Here is a 26,198-nt window from a genome sequence, read left to right on the forward strand (position 1 = left end):
GGACGTATATCTGGCCGCAAATTTGCTGCCGGATATACTTCCCCCCATAGGCTTCTATACGCCGGGGCTTGGTACGGTGAGCACAATGAGTACTCACTGTTTCGAGCAAAAGAGATAGAGCGTGCTCTATCTATGGCCGTAAGAACGGCCATGCGGCTCTATTCTCTATGGAGAGGGGAGGGGTGAGCTGCGCTCACCTCTCCTCTCCAGCGCGCCCGACGTGTGCCTGCCATATATATATATATTTTAAGAGGAAGGGGGCCCCGTGCAGAAATCTGCTATGGGGCCCAGCCTCTCCTAGTTACGCCCCTGCCCCTGAGCCTATTGCTTCTTAAGCGATCACCTCTGAAATGTTTAGGCCATTTAAATCCAACCCTAGGAGACCGGTTTCATGTTTATTTTTCTCATTTCATGGATAATTTCTACATAACAGGATTATCTTGTCTATCTAAATGTCCGATTAGTGTGGCCGTGTCTGATAGGGGGCTCAGCACATGACTCTGCTGGTCCCAGCCTCATGCTGTAGGCCTGGCTTGGATGAGGTACTTAGCATTTCTGCATTCTGCCAGGCAATTCATTAGCGGAGGCTCCTGAGTATATATACTGTGTATATAAAAGGCAACAAGACAAATTATAAGTCACAATTGACTCCTAACAAGCGGTAAATGAGGAGCTCCCTGTATGTGAGTGATCTCCAGTAATGGAGTCTCTCGCGGGGTGAGATGCTGGTGCCCCGGCTCATATTTTCCTCTTGCATTATTTTTCATTACTGGAGTAATCCTCCAGAGCGTAAGAAGACGTGTTTTAGCTGGAGCGTACTTAGTATTAGGCACGGTACAGCTTTGCCTGGGGGAGTTAAAGGCTTCCCCTACACTGAGCATTTGTCAGGATGGAGAATATAGAGTAAAAATTCACATGACAAATGTGTGAGGAGGCGACACATAGGAGCAATATATAAATACATACACCCACATAGCAGCAGTATATATAGTACATACACATAGCAGCAGTATATATAGTACATAGACATAGCAGCAGTATGTATAGTACATAGACATAGCAGCAGTATATACATGTAGATATACATGGCAGCAGTATATACATAGCAGCAATGTATATAGTACATAGACATAGCAGCAGTATATAGTGTATACACATATATAGCAGCAGTATATATAGTACATAGACATAGCAGCAGTATATAGTGTATACACATATATAGCAGCAGTATATATAGTACATAGACATAGCAGCAGTATATATAGTACATAGACATAGCAGCATTATATGGTGTATACACATACATAGCAGCAGCAGTATGTATAGTAGTACATACACATAGCAGCAGTATATACATATACACATACATGGCAGCAGTATATACATAGCAGCAGTATACATAGTGCATACACATAGAAATAGCAGCAGTATATACCTGTACACATACATGGCAGCAGTATATACATAGCAGGAGAATATATAGTACATAGACATAGCAGCAGTATATACAGTGCATACACATAGACATAGCAGCAGTATATACATGTACACATACATGCCAGCAGTATGTACATAGCAGGAGAATATATAGTACATAGACATAGCGGCAGTATATACAGTGCATACACATAGACATAGCAGCAGTATATAGTGTATACACATATATAGCAGCAGTATATATAGTACATAGACATAGCAGCAGTATATAGTGTATACACATATATAGCAGCAGTATATATAGTACATAGACATAGCAGCAGTATATAGTGTATACACATATATAGCAGCAGTATATATAGTACATAGACATAGCAGCAGTATATATAGTACATAGACATAGCAGCATTATATGGTGTATATACATACATAGCAGCAGTATGTATAGTAGTACATACACATAGCAGCAGTATATACATATACACATACATGGCAGCAGTATATACATAGCAGCAGTATACATAGTGCATACACATAGAAATAGCAGCAGTATATACCTGTACACATACATGGCAGCAGTATATACATAGCAGGAGAATATATAGTACATAGACATAGCAGCAGTATATACAGTGCATACACATAGACATAGCAGCAGTATATACATGTACACATACATGCCAGCAGTATGTACATAGCAGGAGAATATATAGTACATAGACATAGCGGCAGTAGATATGCTTACTGTAAGTTCCCATTAAGGGGTAAAATAAGCACCTTTTAATAAAGTCATTGTTCACTTAGGGTGATGCCACACATGGCGTTTTTGGTCTGTTTTTAGTCAGTTTTTCCCAATCATCTTAATAGATAAACAGGTTTTAAGCAGCCAAACGCATTGTAAACTGCCAGTAAGTTTTGGAAGCTGTTTATATTTTACACAAGGAGTTTTGGTCAAGATTTCTTTTATCCTATAGGTAAGGATTTGGAAATAAATGGCCATGCTGTGATTTTTTTTTTTTTTTTTTAATAAAAACACCATATATTAAAATGTATATTTGCAACATGTTTATATTTGCATATATATTGCATCTGACTATAGAAAGTTGGGCAAAAGCAAACAAGAAAAATCTACACCATTAGTGAAGTTGCTCTTAAAGGTGTAATGTCATAATAACTTCTTATTACTGTCTCGTCCTGCAGAGAGATGCCAAAGGCCAGCAGCTGTTTGACCTCCTCTGCCACCACCTGAATCTGTTGGAAAAAGATTACTTTGGAATCCGATATGTAGATCCCGACAAGCAGAGGGTAAGGGAAAGCACATCTGTTCCTGTATTGTTTTATACTGAAGACCATATTTATTCATCCAAACATTTACGTTGGAAATTGAGGGCTTTTAGGGTGGGTTCAGACGTTCAAGTTTCAGGTGCAATTTTTGAAGCCAAAAGTTGGTGTGGATCATAATTGTTGAGAACCTATCATTGAGAGAAGCTGCTCCTCCTCTTTTTTTCGTTGCACTTCTCGTTTGGACATCTAAAACATCTAAAAAAAACTGAGCCTGGGAGCGCGCCCTGCGATTTCCCTAAGGGTGAAGACACACATGGCGTTTTTGGGCCGTTTTTGGGCCGTTTTTACTAAGTGCGTTTTCAGATCGTTAAAAACGCATGCTTTAAAAAACGCATACGTTTTTTAAAAACGCATGCGTTTTTTGAAAACGCATGTGTTTTTGTCCGTTTTTTCGAAATTGCGCAATGAAAAACGGGTGCGTTTTTTAACGCATGCGTTTTTAACGATCTGAAAACGCACTTAGTAAAAACGGGCCAAAAACGCCATGTGTGTCACCCTAAGGCTGGCGCCACACGTAGCGCTTTGTCTGCGCACACAAATGCAGACAAAGTCGCGCCGACCGGGGCGGGCCTGGGCCCGATCGCATCGCCGTTTCTATGGCGTTTTTGGGCCGTTTTTGGGCCGTTTTTACTAAGTGCGTTTTCAGATCGTTAAAAACGCATGCTTTAAAAAACGCATACGTTTTTTAAAAACGCATGCGTTTTTTGAAAACGCATGCGTTTTTGTCCGTTTTTTCGAAATTGCGCAATGAAAAACGGGTGCGTTTTTTAACGCATGCGTTTTTAACGATCTGAAAACGCACTTAGTAAAAACGGGCCAAAAACGCCATGTGTGTCACCCTAAGGCTGGCGCCACACGTAGCGCTTTGTCTGCGCACACAAATGCAGACAAAGTCGCGCCGACCGGGGCGGGCCTGGGCCCGATCGCATCGCCGTTTCTATGGAAACGCCTGCGGTCGGGAACGAGCCGCCGGTGTTTTGCGTTAATTTAACACAAAACACCGGCGGCTCGTTCCCGATCGCAGGCGTTTCGGCCCGAGGCCCGCCCCGGTGGGCGCGACTTTGTCTGCATTTGCGTGCGCAGACAAAGCCTAAGGGTGGTTCCACACATGGCGTTTTGAGCCCGTTTTGAATCAGTTTTTGGCGCGTTTTTAAGCAAAAAGCATGTGTTTTGCTTTAAAATGGGCCAAAAACGGATTCAAAGCGCCACGTGTGGCGGTGATGCCACACATTGTGTTTTGAACCCGTTTTGGTCCGTTTTTAAGTAGTCCATCCAAAATGCTTAAAAACTGACAAAAACCGGGTTCAAAACGCCATGTTTGGCATCACCCTAACAGGTACAGGAGATTTATAAGAGCTGTTCTAGTTGCCCATAGATACCACAGATATTTATAAAATGAAAGCTGAGCTCTGATTGGTTTCCATGGGCAACTGGAAGAGTTTTACCTCAGACACTTCTGATAAATCATCCCCATAGTACTAGTATGTATAACATTCCTCCATATCTACATTATACTCTCTGATGTCCGATGTCTCATACAGTCCACTGTGACAATGTTGCTTCCTTATTAGTCTATCTGTTCATATGCCAGCCCGACACTCTGCACTTCCATTAACCCACGCTGAGGCTGAGGGTGAGTTCACACGTGGCGTTAACACATTCGTTTTCAAATGCATCACAGCAGCTGAGAATAATAATCTTTATTTATATAGTGCCATCATACTCCGTAGTGCTTTACAGTGAACATATACAAATAAAATAAGACATTACGGTGTAATAACAGTCATATGGAACAATAGGAGGGAGTCCTGCTCGCAAGAGCTTACAGTCTGAGGATGAGGGGGTGACACAAGAGCTTACAGTCTATGAGTATGTGGGGGTGACACAAGAGCTTACAGTCTATAAGGAAGAAGGAGGTGACACAAGAGCTTACAGTCTATAAGGAAGAAGGGGGTGACACAAGAGCTTACAGTCTGAGGATGAGGGGCGACACAATAGCTTACAGTCTATGAGGATGAGGGGTGACACAAGAGCTTACAGTCTGAGGATGAGGGGCGACACAAGAGCTTACAGTATATGAGGATGAGGGGTGACACAAGAGCTTACAGTCTATGAGGATGAGGGGTGACACAAGAGCTTACAGTCTATGAGGATGAGGGGTGACACAAGAGCTTACAGTCTATGAGTATGAGGGGGTGACACAAGAGCTTACAGTCTATAAGGAAGAAGGGGGTGACACAAGAGCTTACAGTCTATAAGGAGGATGAGGGGGTGACACAAGAGCTTACAGTCTATGAGGATCTGGAGGTGACACAAGAGCTTACAGTCTATGAGGATCTGGAGGTGACACAAGAGGTATAAGAGCTTGTAAAATGGTCAAGACATTCTTTATAAGGGAATAGAATAAAAATAAATTAATAAATAAAAAATTCTGCTGCTTGAACCAGCCATGAGCCACCATCTTATAGACAAAGTCAGTGGGACTGCAGAGAACCATTTTCCTGATGGCAGACAGGGAGGAGTACCCAGAATTGGTTATTAAAAAGTTAAAGTTGCATGCAGTTAACGAGTGTGATAGGCCTGCCTAAATAAATGGGTTTTAAGAGCACGTTTGAAGCTTTGGGGGTTGGGCATTAGTCTGATAGACAGGGTAGGGCATTCCAGAGAATTGGTGCATCTCTGGAGAAGTCCTTAGGATGTGAAGGATGAAAGAGAGGTTCGAATTAAAGAGGATATTAATCTAAGATCACTGGCGGATCGAAGAGCACCAGTTGAGCGATAGAGTGAAATAAGAGAGGAGAGCTAGGGAGGTGCAGCAGTATGCAGAGCTTTGTGTATGAGGGTGATTAATTTAAACTGTATTCGAAAGGAGACTGGCAACCAGTGTAGTGACTGGCGACATCCGTGTAGCGTGTGGACTGAAAGACCAGCCTGGCTGCTGCATTGAGAATGGATTGTAGAGGAAAGAGTTTAGTAAGTGAAAGGCCTATCAGTAGGGAGTTACAGTCTTCTAGTCAAGAGTGAATCAGAGCCACAATTAGTGTTTTATAGGTTTCAATTGTAATGAATGGCCGGATTCTAGAAATGTTTTTAAGATACATCCAGCAAGAGCGAACAACCGATTGAATATACGGTGCAAAGGAGAGGTCGGAGTCCACCACAACCCCAAGACAGCGTGCCTGTTGCCCCAGGGTTATGGTGATATCACAGACACAGACACAGAAATGGAGAGGTCAGGGTTAGGTCGGTTAGTGGACAGTGGATAGATAAGAAGTTCATTTTTGGAAGGATTAATTTTCAAAAAGAGGAGATTTGCCCAATTACATTGCTGTCAACATTGCATTTACAAAGCACATGTGTTAACATACAAATGTTAAAATAGTGTTAACAGAATGTTGACAGACATGTAATTAGGAAAATCTCCTCTTCTCAGCCATTGCGGTGCATTTTAAATTGCATTCGTTAACACCACCTGTGGACGCACCCTGATAATATTTTGATGCCTATACCAAATTTGATCCAGTCCTGCAGTCTCCCTGCTCTTGATGTGTCCTCAAGGTGCGTTAATTTTTCAGATTAAGTTTTTGATGTCTATGCAATAAAAAAAGAGGAGAAGCTCTCTTAATGATATGTTCTCAATATTGGGATCCATGCCTGCTTTTGGCTTCAAAAACTTCATCTGAGACTTCGTTCGCACATTGGGGGACATTTACTTACAGTGTCGGTGTCTGCATTGGCTTTGTTACCGACCTGCTCTCGGTAAGAAGACACACATTTAATATTGTGGAGCTGTGCAGAGACATTTCTGGCGCCGAGACTATTTTCTGTCCCTGGGACAAAATCTGTCCCGAGCACCAGAAATGTGTCCAACAGTCCCTGCTAGACCAGTTTTCTTTTGGTCTACTTTCCGTCAGTTTACACCGCCCAAAAAGGGCTGCGACACATATTAAATGTGTCTGAGTTTCCACTCCGCCAAAGCCACGCCCCTTTTCGGAGAAGAGTCGGAGCAGACGGAAAAAGGCATTTTTTCTGTCCCCGACAGCTAATAAATAGGTCGGAGAGCAGAACATGTGGTGAGAGCGCCACAAAACTGGCGGAAACGCCATAGTAAATGTCCCCCATTGCGTTTTGTTAGCGTTTAACACAAGCGTTTTCAGCTGAAGAGAATTGCCTAATTACATTGTCAACATTGTGTTTACAAATGCAAGTGTTAACGCATTCTATGACAAAGCATTAACAAATGCATATGTTAACAAAACATTAACACATTAAAGGAAACCTACCACTTGAAGTGGTAGAAGCAAATACCGAGCACCAGCTCAGGGTGAGCTGGCTACATAGGAAGTGAAGGAGAGCCGCGCGCATGGTAAGCGCCGAGCGCGTACCTCACTGCGCCGGCTATAAAGTTTAAAAAGTGTTTTAAACCGCGATACCGCGGTTTAAAACATTAACAAAAATAAGCTCCGGCACCAGCTCACCCTGGGCTGGTGCTCGGTATTTCCATCTGAAACCTGCCACTTCAAGTGGTAGGTTTCCTTTAACCCCTTAACGCTCTGCGCCGTAGCTCTACGGCGCAGAGGTATAAGGGATGTATGAAGAGGGCTCACGGGCTGAGTCCTCTTCATACAAAGGTGGGGGTTTTTGCATTTTGCACAAAACCCCCACCGCTAATAACCGCGGTCGGTGCTTGCACCGATCGCGGCTATTAACACCTTCTTTGCCGCGGCGGGCGCCGCCATCTTTTTTTCGATCGCCACACCCCGAACGTCATCGGGGGGCGGCGATCGGTTGCCATGGTAGCCTCGTGTCTTCTCTTGACACGAGGCTACATGGCAGCTGCAGATTCGTTACAATGAGCCAGTGGCTCATTGTAATGAATGTGCTGCAAAAATGCCATATATTGCAATACAGAAGTATTGCAGTATATGGTAGCAGCGATCTGACCATCTAGGGTTAATGTACCCTAGATGGTCTAAAAGATAGTGAAAAAAAAAATAAAAAAAAAAGTTTAAAAAATAAAAAAAAATAATAAAATATTAAAAATTCAAATCACCCCCCTTTCCCTAGAACTGATATAAAACATAATAAACAGTAAAAATCACAAACATATTAGGTATCGCCGCGTCCCAAAATGTCCGATCTATCAAAATATAAAAACGGTTATGGGCGGCGGTGACCTCCGAGGCGGGAAATGGCGCCCAAATGTCCGAAATGCGACTTTTACACCTTTTTACATAACATAAAAAATGAAATAAAAAATGATCAAAATGTCGCACAGACCTCAAAATGGTAGCAATGAAAACGTTGCTTCATTTCGCAAAAAATGACCCCTCACACATTTCCGTGCGCCAAAGTATGAAAAAGTTATTAGCGTCAGAAGATGGCAAAAAAATTTTTTTCTTTTTTGTACACATTCGTTTAATTTTTGAAAATGTATTAAAACACAATAAAACCTATATAAATTTGGTATCACCGCGATCGCACCGAACCAAAGAATAAAGTAGGCGTGTTATTTGAAGCGAAGAGTGAAAGTCGTAAAAACTGAGCCCACAAGAACATGACGCACGTGCGGTTTTTTTTCAATTTTTCCACGTTTGGAATTTCTTTTCAGCTTCGCAGTACACGGCATGTTAAAATAAATAACATTACGGGAAAGTAAAATTTGTTACGCACAAAATAAGCCCTTTTGAAGTTGGAGAGCGAGAAATGAGGCGAAAAACCCTCCGTCCTTAAGGGGTTAAAATATGAATGTGTGACCTTGCCCCCAATGTAGTTACAGGCAGGGGCATTAAAGGATCATCAAAGAGATCTCCCCGTTGAACTTTGATATGTGTACACATGGTAATTGGGTCACCTCATAATCTGCCTTTCCACCAAACTTAATAATCACATTTACGCTAATCTTCCTTTTACACATTCCCTTAATTACTTTGGTCACTTGGCCTCTAAACCATCTCAGCTCTGCTATGTCTCCCCTATAGACTGAAGCTCCTTACTACAATAATATTCTTTGTGTGTCTGTCTAGTACATGTAAGATCATTTCCATATTATGTACGTCTAGGCCTCTGACATTGCAGCCCTTTGTCTAATTGGCTTTAGAAGCGGCTGCCTGATATTTTATTGTGTAGAAGTTATAGGGGTTTACCCATGGGGAACGGGTTATCTACTGGGAATTCAAAGGATTATGCATCTATTGTAATGAAACACATGTGATCGGTGGTCCCTGCACATTCATCAGTGTGTAGCAGAATGTACAATGTCATAATATGGCCACTCACATTAAACTTGAAAAGGATAAGTATAAGACCCTATAGGTTCACCCATATTATACTTTACCTGTAAAAGTTTCCCGGGAGCAACGGGCCACAGGACCCCCAGGCAGCAGGACTCATGTCTTCCTGTGACGCCTCGCGTCCTGCTCACTTACGGCGGATAAAAGGGGGATTTCAGGCATTACTGTCTGCATGCCCCTCTGTAATAATCACTCCTATACATGTAGTTATAATGGGGTGCAGATATATTCGTCTGCAGGTAGCCAAACCTTGCTGATGTTCCATGGGATTTTAGTGTTTTTTATTCATTTCCTGTTCTATTGATTTCTGCCTGTAGTTCCAGTATCTCCTGACTTGCTTGATATTTTCACATCTGATCTCCACTGCCCTGAGCTACCTTTTCTTTTTGCGTTCTTGAAAAACAGACCGTACTTAGGATGGCGATTGAGTACAGGCTGAACTTTTTTATGGAGAGAATCTTGTAAGATATACACAAAAAGGGATTTATTACACCTATGGATTTATTGTAATAATGAGCATCAGGCATATGCAGGCGTTTATATCCGTTTATGTGTATGTAGCCCGAATTTTGGAGAATCTTGTAAGAGCAGTGAATGCTACGATTGCGATTCTGTGCATTCTGTGACTTTGATGTGTCAGTGTTTAGTCTCAGTGTGGTCCGATGTAGATTCCTGGCCTCACAGCCACAATAAATGCAGCATATTATCAGTGCAGGTAAAAAAGGTGATGGACAGAATATAGTCCTTTGTATATAGTCCTAATATCACTGAATACTTGTATGGCAGGCCTGTAGTGTAACTAAATATCTGCACATTTAAATATGAAAAATGGGCCACAACTCGGTCATTTGGCATAAGTCATTGGCTGATAAGCAAAAAAAAAATTGTCATGGCCTGTAGGTGTTACTATGGTGTAAGTGTTCATCTAGGAACATCAACCATTACAATACAGCAGTTTGCTAATAACAAAATTACAATTTGCCCCATCCTCTGAATGCAGAAATGCTACGGGTTGCATCGCTATTGTTACGGGGAAGGCCAGACATCTCCTCAAATTGAATCGCAACTTGAATCTATATTATCGCCCACAGTTGGGTCTTAAATGGATTTTTGCATCTTCCAGTGATGACTTCCTTATACGAGTCATCACCGCCATCACTCACGGATTGCAGTGGGTCACCAGTAGCACTTTTTCAGGTACCAAGAGCCAAAACCAACCATAACAACATTTAAAGTGGGTGAACCCTGATGTTTATTGGTACATTAAAGCTGTGGTGTGTATGTGACTGTATACTTTCTTTCTTTTTTTTTTTTTTTTAGCATTGGCTGGAGTTTTCCAAAGGGATTGCCAAACAGATGAGAGGTAAAGTAGAATATGCAGCGTTGGATGTCAAAACATATGATCTTTTTGGTAGATATGCTGTCCTGTATGAAAGTATTATCCATCTCTACATTCTGTAAAGTACAGGGGCAATCTGGGGATGGATATATTTTATATACACCTCAATATTTGGTATAAAAATGTAAAAAAAAAAAACTCCTTAGGGATTCCTTTGATATGCTTTTTTGAGGGGAATTTGCTCACATCAAAGAGCCGGTTTACGGTCGCTCATTGACATGTACGCAGATGGCGGCGCTCCTGCATGTGTTGATGTTGTAGCTTGAACATGTATTTGTATGTAATTGCAGCAGATGGTAAATATATTTGTTGGACGAGGCAGTCAGATTGTATTACCAGCCGCCTTATGCTCATTACATGTCATCTCCAGCTCGCCCTCCCTTCATCCTCTGCTTTCGGGTGAAGTTTTATCCTCCAGATCCAGCGGCGCTAAAAGAAGAAATTACCAGGTGAGTGACGGGCTTATTTATATCATCGGGTCACATGTTAAGGCACAATTTCCATTCTGTGACCTCCACCGGAAGACGGACACAGGTGCTTTTCTGCTGTCCGAAGCTTTTCTTTCTGTATACCAGTACATGAATATTAGCAGCAGTAGTAACAATGTCTGAATCCCTCTCCTCTGCTGCACTAGTGAATATGGGTACATTAGAATTAGAATAATTACATTAGCTCTGTCTATTAGGAAAGTGCATTTTTAGTGGGTTCCTAATATACCTTTATCAGGAGGAACTCTGTGTTCCTGACTGAAGCTGGCAGCAGCCCAAGTACAACATTCCTGCTTCTGTCAGCAGTGATTTATGGCCACCTGTGGGCTCCTTATAGCCCGCTGTCCTAATAGTTACTGGAAAGGAGAGCTGTACTATAAATGACCTTTTTAGTTTAACCGGACACTAAAGCTAGTGCGTCACGACCATGGTCAGTAGGTGAATCGCAGACCGGTTGCTGCTCAGGCTTACAGAACGAACAACCACAGTGTAGACGATGGGACTCCAGGCATCATAGTGATGTATGATACAAGGAGTCCCTGCTTCCACTCAATACAGCAGCACCAAATTATAATCATAAATGTAGTTACCGTCCCGTCCTTTACACTGTGTACGATCTTTGAAACCCGGGCTGTCCACAAGCCATGATTCATGAACTGACCACAGTGTTGTCCCGCTACTATTGACTATTCTACACTTTCACTTCATTATAGGCCCAGCCACCCTCTGATATCCCCCATGATTCTAAGAATGAAGCATTACATAATAGGGTTGTCACACCTTCTCTAAGACTTGTCTCAGGCATGATGTGCGAAACACTGTGTGGTGGCTGCATTTTATGGACTGAACGCTACAAGGACTGGATGCAAGCATTATAGTTATATATAATGAAAAGGGTCCCTTTATCCCCTCTGCACAACAGAAAAGGGATGCAGGGACTCCTTGCATCATATATAACTAGAATGTGTGGTGTCCCATCCCTGAGGTAGTGTTGTGATATACAGTCAGTGTATTTGCTTATACTGATGTAAGGTTTTACCGTAATAGCTTGTCACATCACTGTACTGTTCAGTGAAAGACAGATGAGTAAGATGCTAGGACAATATTAATCGAAAAATTACGTGACATGTTCCCTGCAACTAAATGTTATTTAAAGAGTATCCTTTGAAGTAATTTATTTTTTTTTTAGAAATGAATAGAGCAGGTGATAATGGTAAACTTTGTAATATACTTTATTAAGTAAAGCAGCTTCTCTTTGCATTTTTTCTGCTTCTTTCCCCACTAGTGTGCAATATATGTATATTATATATATACATACACACTCTTTGCAGATGTTGACTTGGATGGGACTTGAACTCAGGACCCCAGCATCAAGGCTATAGTTCTAACCACTGAGCCACCGTGCTGTAATGATTAACTCTTTCCATACCTAGAGCATGTATCCCTTGATGTTTCAGTACTGTAAGGAGATTAGATTATCCAGTGACTGTAAAGAGTTAAGTCATTGGACACTTTTTTAGGATCCTTTATCACTCAGCTGTCAGTGGATACAGGACAGAAAGCTGATCTACACAAACTGCTTAAACAGGGAGGATAAAGACGGACACAGGAACTGTAATAACAAAGTTACTATTATCATCTGCACTTTTCATTTATGCAGTTTTGTGGAAAGTTTAGTTACCTTTTATGGTCTCCCTTAGTCACTACATCTGCAGTCCTGTAGCTGTAAACTATTCTGGGTCTCTGAGTTATCCCAGGACTATTTCATCTTTGTCCTCTGCTGCCTTGTAACCCTCTACTAATAGTTTGTGGTACAGAATCCTTCTCTGTATCTGCGACTTCCTTAGACTTGATCCTCAGCCACGCATCATTTCACTTGTGTCTTAATCTTCCCATCTTGTATCTCACTAAACAACAAATCCTTTCCTCATTACGCCGGTGTCTTGTTTCCCGCTGGGATGTTTTGAGCAGTCTGCCAAATATGTGAAAGTGATGTTATCTCTAAAAGGTGTTCACTGCGTGTAAAGCGTAGAGCCGCGACGAATTGTTCTACAAATGTTACCTTAGCCACCGACTTCTAGCAAGCGCCAGAACATTGTGCAGTCGCGTTGAAGTTATGAATTAAAAATGAATCTCCACTTTGGAACCAGTTACATGGTTCGATTAGGGAACTATGTCGCTGACAAATGTATAGCAATGTTATTGTTGGTATCATGCCCCTTACAAGTGTTGACATTCCAACAGTAGTCCAGCAGGGCAGAGGGGAAATCTCTGATTGTCTGCAAATCACAACCCTTTTGCATTGATGTGGGCTACCAAAAACATATTCCTGAGAAAGTTAGGTCTAGCAATTTTCACACTGGCCACTGACCCCTACATTAGGATGATACTTCCAGTTCTGTAGAGATCACTTCTCAGCACACACACACAGAATTACACTAAAATGTTATACCTATATATAGATTATATAGGATCCACCTTTCACAATAGGTGATGATTTGTTTCCTTGTCCGGCTGTATCCACGTGGACAGACTAATGATCTAAGTGATTGATTCTTACAGGTACTTGGTTTTCTTACAAGTGAAGAGGGATTTATACCATGGGCGATTACTTTGTAAGACCTCTGATGCCGCGTTGCTGGCAGCGTACATATTACAGGGTATGTTCTGTTGACAGGTTGTCTCCGCTATGTAATTTATGGTGTTTATGTTTATACTTGTTGCGTCTGTGTCTGTACAGCTCTGTTCACACTGGGGCCATTATTTCCAGGAGCCAGGAGGGATCTGTCATGATCATTTATTATCTGTTTGAGGGATGCATTTCCCCCCTCAGACTGGATATAGTTGTGTAGCCTTCCAAACCTTCTAAAACACCTAGTACCAGTGTGAACAGAGCCTTGCTGTCCTTTTCTTAAGCTCCCTGGCACCCTACATCCTTGGATTGTCTCAGATCATTGTCTACAGAAAGTAGTTTTACTTTCATTAATGCTCGGTCTCTCTAACAGCTGAAATTGGGGATTATGACCCTGGGAAACATCCGGAGGGTTATAGTTCCAAGTTCCAATTCCTCCCAAAACATTCAGAAAAGCTGGAACGACGGATTGCTGAGATTCACCGCAGTGAACTCAGGTAAGGAAAATGCTATTAGCTGCAACAAATTTCCTTTAAACAGCTGTAATAGTGGCCGTCATCTGGCCACAGAAACTCCGGCCAGATCACAGCCACAATAGAAGTCTATGGCAACCGGGTCACGGGGATGCTAGGCTTTCAATGGAGATAAGAGGCACCTGCTCACCCTCCCTGCTCCACCCAGCCGTATGCTACACCTGAGATTCAGGGTGAGAACATGTCTGTGTTAATGGGTCCTTAAAGGGGGCCTGTCATAAGAAATTGGCCTAATAAACTATTACCAGTATATTGTCAAGCAGCTAAATAGTTTCTAGATCATGTTTCTATCATGGACCATGGTGGTGGCATCATCCAGAATATCAACTTTGAAGTGAGATGTAAACTGGTTGTATAAAGTCAGGAAGGCAGAGAGTTTAACACTGCAGTCAAGCTCTCCCTGCCTATAAATGCCTCCAACATTATGTGCTGGACTTCAGGAGATCTGGTCAAAATGTCCCAGGACGCAGGACCACCAATTACATTGAAAGGAACGTTCTGAGGCGGGGAGAGCTTGACATCAGTGTTAAAGTCTCCGCCTCCTTGACTTCATAAAATCATTTTACATTTCATTTCAAAGTTAATTTTCTGTTTGAAGCCACCACACCAGGCCATGAAAGAAACGTTATCTGGAATGTGTTCAGCCGCTTGGCCACATACTGATAGTGGTTTATAAGGTTAATTTCTGATGACAGGTTTCCTTTAAAAAGGTTTAGAAAGATGTATGCAAAGGGATCTGGTGTCTGTGACCTCTGAGGATAATTTGCAGGTGGTAGGTGGTGGCCCTTCCATAATTTACATTGGAAGCCAGAAACCCTTTGCTAGGGAATAGTTCTTTTAACCCCCCAAATACCAGTGTATTTGTGTAAATTAATGATAAAGTTATAATTTCAGCCTTGGTTCTGGTTTCCCTTGCAGTGGCCTGTTACCCGCTCAAGCAGAGCTGTGTTTTCTGAGGAAAGCTCAGACTCTGGAGACTTATGGAGTGGACCCTCATCCGTGTAAGGTACCTCATACCCCATTTGTAGTTGCTGTGCAACCTCTGCCTTCCTGTCTCTTTGGCCTCCATCTTTTCTTCCCCTGTCCTCTATATTCTCTGTCTCCCTATCTTTCAGGATGTCTCTGGGAACTCTGCATTTTTGGCCTTTACTCCTTTCGGCTTTATCGTGTTGCAGGGAAATAAGAGGGTTCACTTTATAAAATGGTGAGTGTAGAGGAGCGCTATCTCCACCCGTATGCTTTCCTACTCTCTGTCTGACTCTGGAGGGTGAGTTCTCCACATAGCGCAGTTATATAATCCTATGCATATTGGATAGAGAAACAGCGTGATACATTATTCACCAAAAATCATGTCCCTGTTCTGTATGAGGCTTCATCATTGCTGGAAAACAAGGTTGAAACATGACGTTTGACATTGGAAATTAAAGTGACACGACCTTTATGACAACCTATGTATTCACCAGTCTATTTGGTTGCCTTACAAAATCAGCTAAGTCCGCTATATTATTATGGGATGATTACATATCCGATATTGTGTCCTTTACCCTGATATCTGTAAAAATTGCAGAATTTCCTATTCTGACTTGACTTGGGGAATACAGTGTCCTCTCCGCTCCAGCTGCAGACACCATTCGGGGATATAAAGGAGAACTTGATTCATTCTCTGACATGTTACATATTCTAGTGAGGATAGTCACATCTTGCAGTGACCGTAGTGATGTGTCCGTGTGTGATGGCCCAGGGCAGGGACGGGTGACTTTGTCCAGAAGGCACACACTTTGAGTCTTGTCTTGTAACCTGTTATACGACGTGTTGTCAACCTCTGTGTCTGTGTCCTCTGCTCCTTCCTAAAGTCAACCCCAATGAACTGTGTCTCTTCTCATAACATTCTTATATTTCCCTGTATGATGGTAAAACACATCTAGGTACATATATTGTTGTTGTTGTTGTTGTTATTATTATTAATGTTACATTAAATGTGATCCAGGCTATAATTTAGTCAGTCATACATCTTCATCCAAGTCAGAAATTCCTAACAAGAAGGCTTGTATTTCTGGTTTATTTCGCTTGTCCCCCCCCCCTTTCCTTAATTAACGTAATTTACTAAGGGTGATGTCCCACATGGCGTTTTTGGTTTGTTTTTATGCATCCGTTTTATTTACCGTTTTTCATGCATTTGGCTGCTTTGAACCTGTTTATCTATTATGATATGTTTAAGATGCGTTTTTAAACGGACTGAAGACGCATGCTTAAAAACGGACCAAAAACGCCATGTGTGGCATCACCCTATGGGTGATGGTACATGTGGCGTTTTGAACGCGATTGGCCCGTTTTTAAGCAGTCCGTCAAAAAACGCATGCGTTAAAACATGCATGCGTCTTTTGAAAACACATCAGTTTTTCACAGGTTTGACCAATTATCTCAATTGAAATTGGTCAAAAACACATGCGTTTTTTGCCGCACTGCTTAAAAACAGGCCAAAAACGCCACGTGTGCCATCACCCAAAACCTTGTCCACAAGATTTTTGCTGAACAAGGATCATTATATCAGCATTTCAGCTGACTTCAATTTCTTTCTGGTGTGAGGGGTGGACCTCCCTTTTGGATTTACTAAAATGCCGGAGCCTCTTAGTAAATACCGTGTTCACTATATGGGCAGTGAAAGGATAGCATGAATGGTTAACATATATATTCTGTTTAAAAAATCCATACACTTATACGTCCCTCGAGACTGAAACTGGAGTAGTACACCCCGGCTTCATTGTGCATGCACAGGACCTATGGCACACGCGCAGTGAAGGTGAAATGTACTACGTCGGATTCACAAAATAATTGCACAGGCACCATAGATCCAGACTGAGGTAAGTACAAGGGTTTGGACTTTTTTGTTAAGCGTAGCGGGCCCAGACAGTGGTGATAAAGAGGAAAGATTTTAGGGCTACTTCCTACCCCCTACCATTCCAATCCCTGTGGTCTCACACCAGCCATCCTCCACCGTCACGTAACCCCTCATGCCGCCTCCCTCAGCTTCTACCTGGTCACACTTGTTCTTGTCGTATGTCCCGTCGTTCTGTTTTTTCCTTGTGAAAGTCTTTGTGATTTTTATTTCTTTTTGTTTGTTTTGTTTCAGGAGTGATGCCACAAAAATGAAATTTGAAGGAAAAACTTTTCATTTATATGTGAGAGAGAAGGAGGTAAAATGTCAATATATACCCTGACAGACTGGTATATACGTATGGACTGGTATATATACTGGGTGACTAGATGATGTGAAAATCTACAAAAATATATATATACACTAACTGACTGGAATGTGTATTACACCTTATTTACATAGATTAGGGGCTATGAGCTTGATCTATATGTAGCTTTACTGAATGACTGATGTGTATTCATACAGTAAGTGACAGGTATACACACAGACGTGTAACCTAAAGGAAATCTACCATCAAAATCTAGAATGACACTTATTCAGAGCCAGGCACTGTGACTGTGCTAATCATCTTATATTTGTTATCCATTAACTCCATCTTTCTAAAATCCACTTATAAAATTATGCTTTAGAACGTTAAGGGCTCCTGGGGGGTGTTAGCAGAGCTCCTCCGTGCTGCAGCGGAGAAAGTTTCAGCACACAGTGGAAGGAAGGAAGTGCTCCAGTGTAACAACCTGTGAAGCTGCAGCATTGATGGGCTCTGGTTTATTAGCATAATTGTAAAAGTTGATTTTAGAAAGAAGGAGGCCATGGAAAACAAGTATAAGAAGATTACCAAAGTCACTGTGCCTGGGTCTATGAGTAAGTGTCCCCGGTTTATAATGATGGGTTTTGATGGTAGATTTTTCTTTAAGCACAGGGCACTGGAGTTGCCTATAGAAAATACATTATTTTTAGAGGGGGGCCTGGTATGGATTTTTCATTGGGGTCCAGCATCTTTAACTTGCGCCTCTATATACACTAGTTCATAGATCCTTTATCTTTTTCTTCTATATACATCAATATTAGGACATATTCTATCCTAATACAATGGTTAAGCAAAGAATCCACTATTTTTATGTATTTTTTCAGTTAAAAAAAACTCACTCAGTCGAAAATTTGTATCATGTTGCAGATCTAACAGTGACGCAGTTATAGGGATTCATCGTTTTAATTTTCATAAAGTTAATTTTACTCCTTATCGATACGTTCTTAGTGTTTGAGTCACCTGTATATTATATGATGGAGCCATAAAGATGAGTGCTACCACATTATGATTTTGGTGTACTGATCCTATATATGTGTTATCCATGTGTGTGTATTCATCAGTCATACAAGCCCTATATATACCAGTCAGTCAGGATATATATAACGTAAATGGGCAACCATACATCAGATAGCCAGGCTGTCAAATAGTAGGCCCTTCCCTTACCAGGAGTGACATGATTTGACAGCACTACATTTGATCTCTTTGGATCCAAGAATTTTAGCATAATCTATACATTCACATGTCTTCCGTATAGGAAAAGCGCTTGGTGCTGACGTTCGTGGCCCCCACTCCAGAGGCCTGCAAACACCTGTGGAAGTGTGGAGTGGAGAACCAGTCTTTCTACAAGTCAGTACTTGGTTCCTTGCTCCAGAACCTAATCCTCACCTACAACATAGATCCTCCTCCTAACCTCTCGTCTTCTTTCTGCAGACTTGAGAACTCAAACCAGGTCCGCACAGTTTCCAGCAGTAACTTGTTCTTTAAAGGGAGCCGCTTTAGATACAGGTATTTAGAAATGTGGATCTGGCCCTGCACATGTCATGCATGGAACCAAGTTCTTCCCAATCTCTTCCCTTTTTTGGGTGGGAGGGCAAAGATGAGATAAATTGTAGCATTTAGTTATTTTTCTTATTGAGCAGATAAGCCACCACCATTTCTGGCAGCAAACCTCCATTCTGCACACATGCACGCCTATCTGAGCCAAGTATGCACGCCTATCTGAGCCGAGTATGCACGCCTATCTGAGCCGAGTATGCACATGGCTAAGGTGTATGGCCAGCTTTATCCCTTATATGTTAGTAATATGCACTACTGATGCCAATATCACTGGAGGAAATATTGGCTCTACACTCAATGTGGTCCATGTATTTTTCCCCATAGACATATCGGGGGAGGGTTCTACTTGTTAATGGCAACCAATCAGAGCTCAGATTTCATTTTCCCACAGCAGTTTAATGAAAGCTTAACTCGGATTAGTCACTATTATTGACTAGAACAGTTTTGCTCTGAACCATCTGATAAATCTTCTGCATTATGACTGTGGATCTATGGAGGCTATCTGACAGAAATGTTGGTTTATGGGAGGATTTAGGCTGCCACTTCATGGCCACTTTCAGCAAATAATTGATATGGTTTGTGCAAGGAAAAGGTTACACAATTTTCCCATATTTTCTGTACCAATTCCTCACGGTTTTCTAGATCTCTGCTTGCTGTCCTTCTATAGAAAACTTGTTTGCTTCCAGTGGATAGAAATCTGTCCATGGTCATGTGATGTCACACAGGTTCAAAAGCTGTTAGTATCACACTGCTCTGATTACTCTCTGTGATAAAAACGACTCGTGCACCTGTGTGACATCACATGACCATGAACAGATTTCTATTCACTGAAAGTAAACATACAAACTTTTTATAGCATGACAGCAAGCAGAGATCTAGAAAACTCTGAGCAATTGTTAAAAAAAAAGTATATTGGAAAATTGTATAAATTTTCCTTACACAAACAATATCAATTATTCTCTGAAAGTGGACAACTTGAGTTCTATCCCTTTGAGTTCTATGGCAAAATTAACCATTGTTTAGCTCTTCTGTTGCTAAATGTTATCTGTTTCATTAGTGGTCGCGTTGCTAAAGAAGTAATGGAATCAAGTGCCAAAATCAAGAGAGAGCCTCCTGAAATTCACAGGTAACAACTATTTACCAAACCTCAATGCCAATATATTTGACACCAATTAAATATTTCCTGGTGGCCACACACACGCATAGCATTGCTACATTCACTCACTAACACACATAGCACTAGTATATCCATTCACCCAGACACATCTTTGCTACATCCATATGTGGCTCTGCTATATATCCATTTATTCACACACACGCACAATCACACAGCCCCTGCTACATCCATTTAAACACAACACTGCTACACCCATTCACTCACACAACTCTGTTACTGCCATTGTCTCACACAGTCCTGCTACATCCGTCACTCACACAGCTCCGCTTCAGCCATTCTCTGACACACAGCTCTGTTACATCAATTTACTTACACACATCGTTTTTTACATTAATTCACATGTAATAATAATAATGATAATTCTTTATTTATATAGCGCACACAGATTACGCAGTGCTGCACAAAGCATGACAATTTGATCATGTACACACTTATCAGTCATTCACATGAACACACTTAGCACAGCTGCATCCATTCACTCAAAAACACACAAACACATAGCTCTGAAAACCCAGTTTAACTTAAAGATGTACAATTCTTATAGGCTTGGGGAAAAAATGGCTCATAAAATGATTCAAGCAGTGACCCTTTCATATATATTGCACTTGACATCCAATCACATTTTCTATAACTGATAAGACAGTGTTCATATTTACATTGAATACTTTATTAGGTCACTTCATAGATCCCATCAGTAATTATGCACAAAATTTAGTCTTGAAATTGATGCCTATTGATACATTTTGTCATGTTTGTGGTTGCAGGGCGGGGATGGTGCCAAGTCGTAGTTGTCCCTCCATAAGCCATGGACTGAGGTTAAGCAGCGTTCCCCGTACACGGCGGCGAGCTGTTCACATATCCATCATGGAGGGTAGGCATTGCGTCACATGTTTGTATTGTGCCCATAAGATTTATTTATTCATATATATATATAGCATAAAGGCGTCATTCACACAAACGTTAGGTGGACTGTGATCCAGCTGCACAATTTGTGGCGGATTTATGGTGCCCGGTCGCGGTGTGGTGCACACACTCTGTCTCACTGCACCGTGAACGAGTGCAGAAAAATATAGGACATGTTGAATATTTCGCCAAATTACAGCACCGGCCACTCGGGCTTCAATGGAGAAGGGAGAGTTGAGGAACAGCACCCGGCTGTATGCTGTAGCCCAGGCGAGCATCCGCTCATGTGCATGAGGCCTAATACACATTTCAAGAAGTGTGAACACTAAGGCATCTGTACTTGCCGCATGGCAAGTCCGGAGTGTAATTCTGAAGCATTGGATTGTATGGGATTGATGACAATCTCATACACATTGTGGAAACAATCTGCAGCAAATAAGTGACCTGTCACTGCAGATGCCGGTGCAGAAATCAACCTTTCCATTGACTTTTGGTAGCTATAGAAAAGTGTATTCTGTACTGTGTGCTATGTATAAGGGATATGTATACACTAGTATAATAGGAACAGTAGTTTACCAAGGTTCACATACCGCATGTATAATATGCAGAATGACTACATGGCTACTGAAGGGTTAACCTGCTTAGAAATCCTCTTCATCTGGACATGAAGTGTGTGAATGAGGACATACGTCTGGGAAGTGGGACAGCGTCTGTAAGGAGGGGGAGTGGTAAGTGACAGCTGGGCCGAGGATTCTCCTGATTCTGCTCACTAGTAAATATACTGGTTCCCAAAATAGCGTCCTGGAGCCAGAAGCTTCACCTTGTATGTCAGAGCTTAGAAAGAGAGGAGGTGGAGAGATACAGACGTGAAATGGGGAGAGTCACAAGCCGAAATAGACGGGAAGTAGAAGGCTTATAGAAAGTGTCCATAAAGAGGGAGCAGGCAAGTGCAAGGAAGAAAGTACACATATCAGGACTATCCTCCATTCACCATGGTCAAGTGTCTTATTCGGATCAAAACCAAAGTCAATGTCCACCTCCGCATGATCAATCATTGCTACCGTGATGTGAAGATTCGGGTGCTTAGTTTGGGGCCTCGGCTTTTGGGTAGAGCATTGGGTGCACTGCCCCTATTCCCAGCTCTTACTGGTGTGATCCCTGTGTCTACTCCACCACCGCCAACTGCAAGAGAAATAGGAATATCAGGCGACGCAAGAGAAACCCCTGCACCAGGTTTCTCAGCTGCAATTGTGAGAGAAATTGGCATAAAAGGTAAATATCAATATATAGATTATGGTTGTATCCGGACCCAGAGATTCCATGTGCACGTGGTCTATATGTGTGTTATTTTCTGTACTCTCTTATCCGCAGGTCTGGAGTCTCTCCGTGACAGCGCCCACTCCACTCCGGTGCGTTCTACTGACCACCTCGATGCGTTATCTCCTTGCACCTCCAGGGAGACGGTGATCAGTGATGAGGCATACACTCCTTGTTCCAGCATCCTTCCTACTCCTGTGTGTGAGTCCAACCTGGAGTTATCCTTTGGCCAGCAGGTAAATGGGACGACCTACACAACCCAGGATGAAGAGAGTGACCCTTCAGCCTCCAGCATTCCCGACCTGGAGATACCTCCACCAGCTCTACCTGGGCCAGAGCGAGCAAGTCCCAAGGAACCTGAACCCCAACAAGCAAATACGTTTCTGCAGAGCGTTCTGCGGCTGCTTGCCGTCACTCTGTGTCTTCTCTTGGCTTTACTATTATTGCTGGTTATATTGGCAGAGTCTGACCTGGAGTTAGCATTCTTGAGGGACATCAGGTTGACCCCTGAATTCCAGCAGTTTCATTACCAATACTTCTGTCCCCTGCGCCGGTGGGTATCATGCAAACTACACCCTCTCATTCGCCTCATTGACTCTTGATGTTCTGTGCTGTGGCCCTCATTGACTGTGAGGAGTGATGTCTTCCAGTGTCCTCCCCTTCTCACCCCTGTCTTGTCTCACAAACCCTTCATGGCACAAAGGTTGTCTGAATAAACCTTTGCTTAGGGTTGTCCGGTGTGAATGGGTGGATGCGGATGAGAGAGGTGGAGGGTACCCCAAGACATTACATGGGAGGGGGGTCTGTAGCCACTTTAAGCTCTGTAATATCACACGCCTGTGTCCTATATATGGGTGCAGCAGGATTAGATTTCCTCAGCTCCAGGACATGAGCCTCCTGCCTCTGCACACAGGCCAGCGATGGACGCCTGATACGCTGTAAGCTTGCCAGCTGCCAACTCCTGGCTACATACATATTCCACCAAGATCAGAGGAGTGGAAAGCTCAAAAATTCTGCCAAATTTATTATGCATTTTAGACCTTTTTTATGCCTCTAACAGAATAAGGGGAGAACATAAGTGAATTTGTTAAGAGCGCCAATATTTGGCCAAGAGTTGGCATGAGCAAAGTGTCTAGTGAGATGTGTCAATTCGCTGTAACCTCATGCGCCACTGTGATAGATTTTTTCTCAGTTTTTGCCTGTCTCATGCGGTTTTATCCATTATTATTACATCTGTCACAGTGGTGACATTGCTGGGGGATGGGAGACCATGTAATCACTTACATTGCAGCCAGTTTAATACTTCTGTAAGCTTCTATCATGGCGGCCAAAATCCTAAACTGAAGCCTTCTGTGCGGGGAGCAACCACAAGTCAGTCAGAGGTCTGTTAATTCTCTCTGGCTTCTATAGTGCATAGGTACAACAGTTATGGTGGACAGTGGATTGATCTGGTGCCTGGTTACTAGTTAATGGGTCGCAGCACATTTGCGTCTTGCGCGTTCAATTGCTGTAGAGCTTTGTCAATGTTATCTAAATCGAGGGTCCATGGAAAAGCATGAAACTGTAGCCGCATCCGCATCACATACCAACTATCAGACCTGTAATATTTGCTTCAATATTGACATCCAGAGGCTACATGTAGGTACTGCACCCAATTCTTACATAAAATAAGTTACAATTACTGTACAATCACCCCTAAAATTCATTCTAAATCACATCAAGTATCTACAATGTACATTATAAAATCAGGCTTCTAACTTAATAGCGCGTTCACACGTTCAATTTTTGGGATGCAGTTTTCAATTTCCAAACCAAGATAGTAGTGAAATGATATATTCCAACTCGGTATCATTCACACTTGCTTTTGGCTTAAAAAATTGCATCTGCAAAACTTGTGGTCGCGTTCACACATTGCTGCCGATTGCATATCCACTTGTATACAATGTAAATGCGGGACACCGCATGCGCTTTGAATCCGTTACAAAAGTGAATCAAAACGCTAACGTGTGGCGTCACCCTTAGGCCGTCTGCACATGTTCTGTAATGGCTGCGGATGAGCTACAGTGGGATAGTTTTACAGCGTCAGAATAGTGGATAGCAGAAAGAAAAGGGGAAAAAAACTATAGCAGAAACTGTGGTTTGGCTCTTCTGAGGTAGAACACCTAGAAAATGGATCACCCTATATATAATGACCCTCTAGTAGAGAGGTATATGGAAGTTTTATGAGAGACACTTTACAATGAAAGTCCGGAAAGAGAAAGATACAAGAAAGTGACAGCTCCACTTTATATGATGTTTAATGGAATCAGGAGGAGTGAGAGCAGCTTGTTATGAGATCTGTGAACTAGGAAGTGAGAGCTCTGTGTCCTCAAATCTGTATATTAGGATGGAGTGACAGTTCTATCCCGATGTCTGTGTATTAGGAAGAAGTCAGAGCTCTCTGTCCTGCTATCTGTATACGACAGCATCGTGAAAGAGCCTTGAGGTGACATCTTTATGTCCTCTTATCTGTCTGTTAGGAGGAGGTGACAACTCTTTCCTAATGTCTAAGCATAAGGACTTATAGGGGTTTTCTTACTTTCAACAACAAATTGATAGTGTGTGTAATGAAAAATTATACAATTTCCCAATATATTTTCTGTATCAATTCCTCATGCTTTTCTAGATCTCTGCTTGCTTTCAGTCTATGGAAATCTGCATTTACTTCCAGTGGATAGAAATCAGTCCCTGTGATGTCACAAAGGTGCACAGCTTGTTACAGTAATATTAGCTGTATGTTATAACAAGCTTCGCTCCTGTGTGACATCACATGACCAGGGACTGATTTCTATCCCCTGGAAGTACATGAAAATTTCCATATACTGAAAGCAAGCAGAGATCTACGTCTGGGAGCAGAACTGTTCTAGTTTCCCATGGCAACCAATCACAGCTCAACTTTCATTTCCCCACAGCTGTTTATGAAATAAAAGCTGAGCTCTGATTGGTTTCCCTGGGCCACTAAAACAGTTTTACCTCAGACATTTCTGATATACAATTTCTCATTACACTGGGAGATTTATCAGAAATGTCTGAGGTAAAACTGTTCTAGTTGCCCATGGAAAACAATCAGAGCTCAGCTTTTATTTCACAAACAGCTGTGGGGAAATGAGAGCTGTGCTCTGGTTTACATGGGCAACTAGAACAGTTTTACCTCAGACATTTCTGATAAATCTCCCAGTGTTATGAGAATATTGTATAAGTTTTTATTACATAAACCATATCATATATTTGCTCAAAGTTCCCAAACCCTTTGAGAGCTTTATAGCCTGATGTCTGTGTGTAAAGAGGGGATAAATCTTTGTTGCCCACAAGTGAGTTCAGTCCATGAAACTTGCTCTGTGCGCTTGTGGGATTTCCTGGATCAAAACCTTTAAAACCCTGAACTACACGTAGTGTATATGTGGAAATAGAGCAGTTTTAGTGTTAGAGTATAAGGGTGATGCCACAAATGGCTTTTTGAACCCGTTTTGAATCGATTTTTGGCCTGTTTTTAAGCAAAACGCATGCTTTTTCCTTAAAAACGGGCCAAAAACTGATTCAAAACGGGTTAAAACGCCATGTGTGGCATCACCCTTACTGCCCACTTGGGCATATCCGTCCAATTCACTGATTCAAGGTTCGGTCAAGGAAATCCCTTAAACGCCCTTAGGGTGATGCCACACTTGATGTTTTGAACACGTTTTTGGCCTGTTTTTAGGCAGTCTGTCAGAAAACGCATGCGTTTTTGACCAGTTTGAATTGGGATAATTAGTCAAACCTGTCAAAAATGGATGCCTTTTCAAAAAATGCATGTGGTTTTTGATGAACTGCTTAAAAACAGGCCAAAAACGCGTTCAAAAC

General features: G+C 42.0%; 1 protein-coding gene across 2 annotated transcripts in view; it reads left to right on the forward strand.

The window, feature by feature from the left end:
- FRMD5 (FERM domain containing 5) overlaps nt 1-25,309 on the forward strand; it is a 38,672-nt gene extending 13,363 nt beyond the window's left edge. The window contains exons 2-14 of one of the 2 annotated variants that reach the window (XM_072148779.1): nt 2,638-2,742; nt 10,395-10,437; nt 10,844-10,922; nt 13,524-13,621; nt 13,967-14,090; nt 15,045-15,132; nt 15,242-15,330; nt 17,257-17,320; nt 18,621-18,712; nt 18,797-18,871; nt 19,980-20,048; nt 20,864-20,970; nt 22,374-25,309. In XM_072148779.1, the coding sequence (XP_072004880.1) occupies nt 2,638-2,742; nt 10,395-10,437; nt 10,844-10,922; nt 13,524-13,621; nt 13,967-14,090; nt 15,045-15,132; nt 15,242-15,330; nt 17,257-17,320; nt 18,621-18,712; nt 18,797-18,871; nt 19,980-20,048; nt 20,864-20,970; nt 22,374-22,921 (1,581 nt within the window). In that variant the 3' untranslated portion in view covers nt 22,922-25,309. Of the gene's footprint in view, nt 1-2,637; nt 2,743-10,394; nt 10,438-10,843; nt 10,923-13,523; nt 13,622-13,966; nt 14,091-15,044; nt 15,133-15,241; nt 15,331-17,256; nt 17,321-18,620; nt 18,713-18,796; nt 18,872-19,979; nt 20,049-20,863; nt 20,971-22,373 lie in introns of those variants that run through there. The other variant, XM_072148780.1, reaches the window with a different exon arrangement.
- Nucleotides 25,310-26,198: the final 889 nt, after the last annotated feature.

This window comes from Engystomops pustulosus, chromosome 4 (genome assembly GCF_040894005.1).
Source record: "Engystomops pustulosus chromosome 4, aEngPut4.maternal, whole genome shotgun sequence".
Taxonomy (NCBI): domain Eukaryota; kingdom Metazoa; phylum Chordata; class Amphibia; order Anura; family Leptodactylidae; genus Engystomops; species Engystomops pustulosus.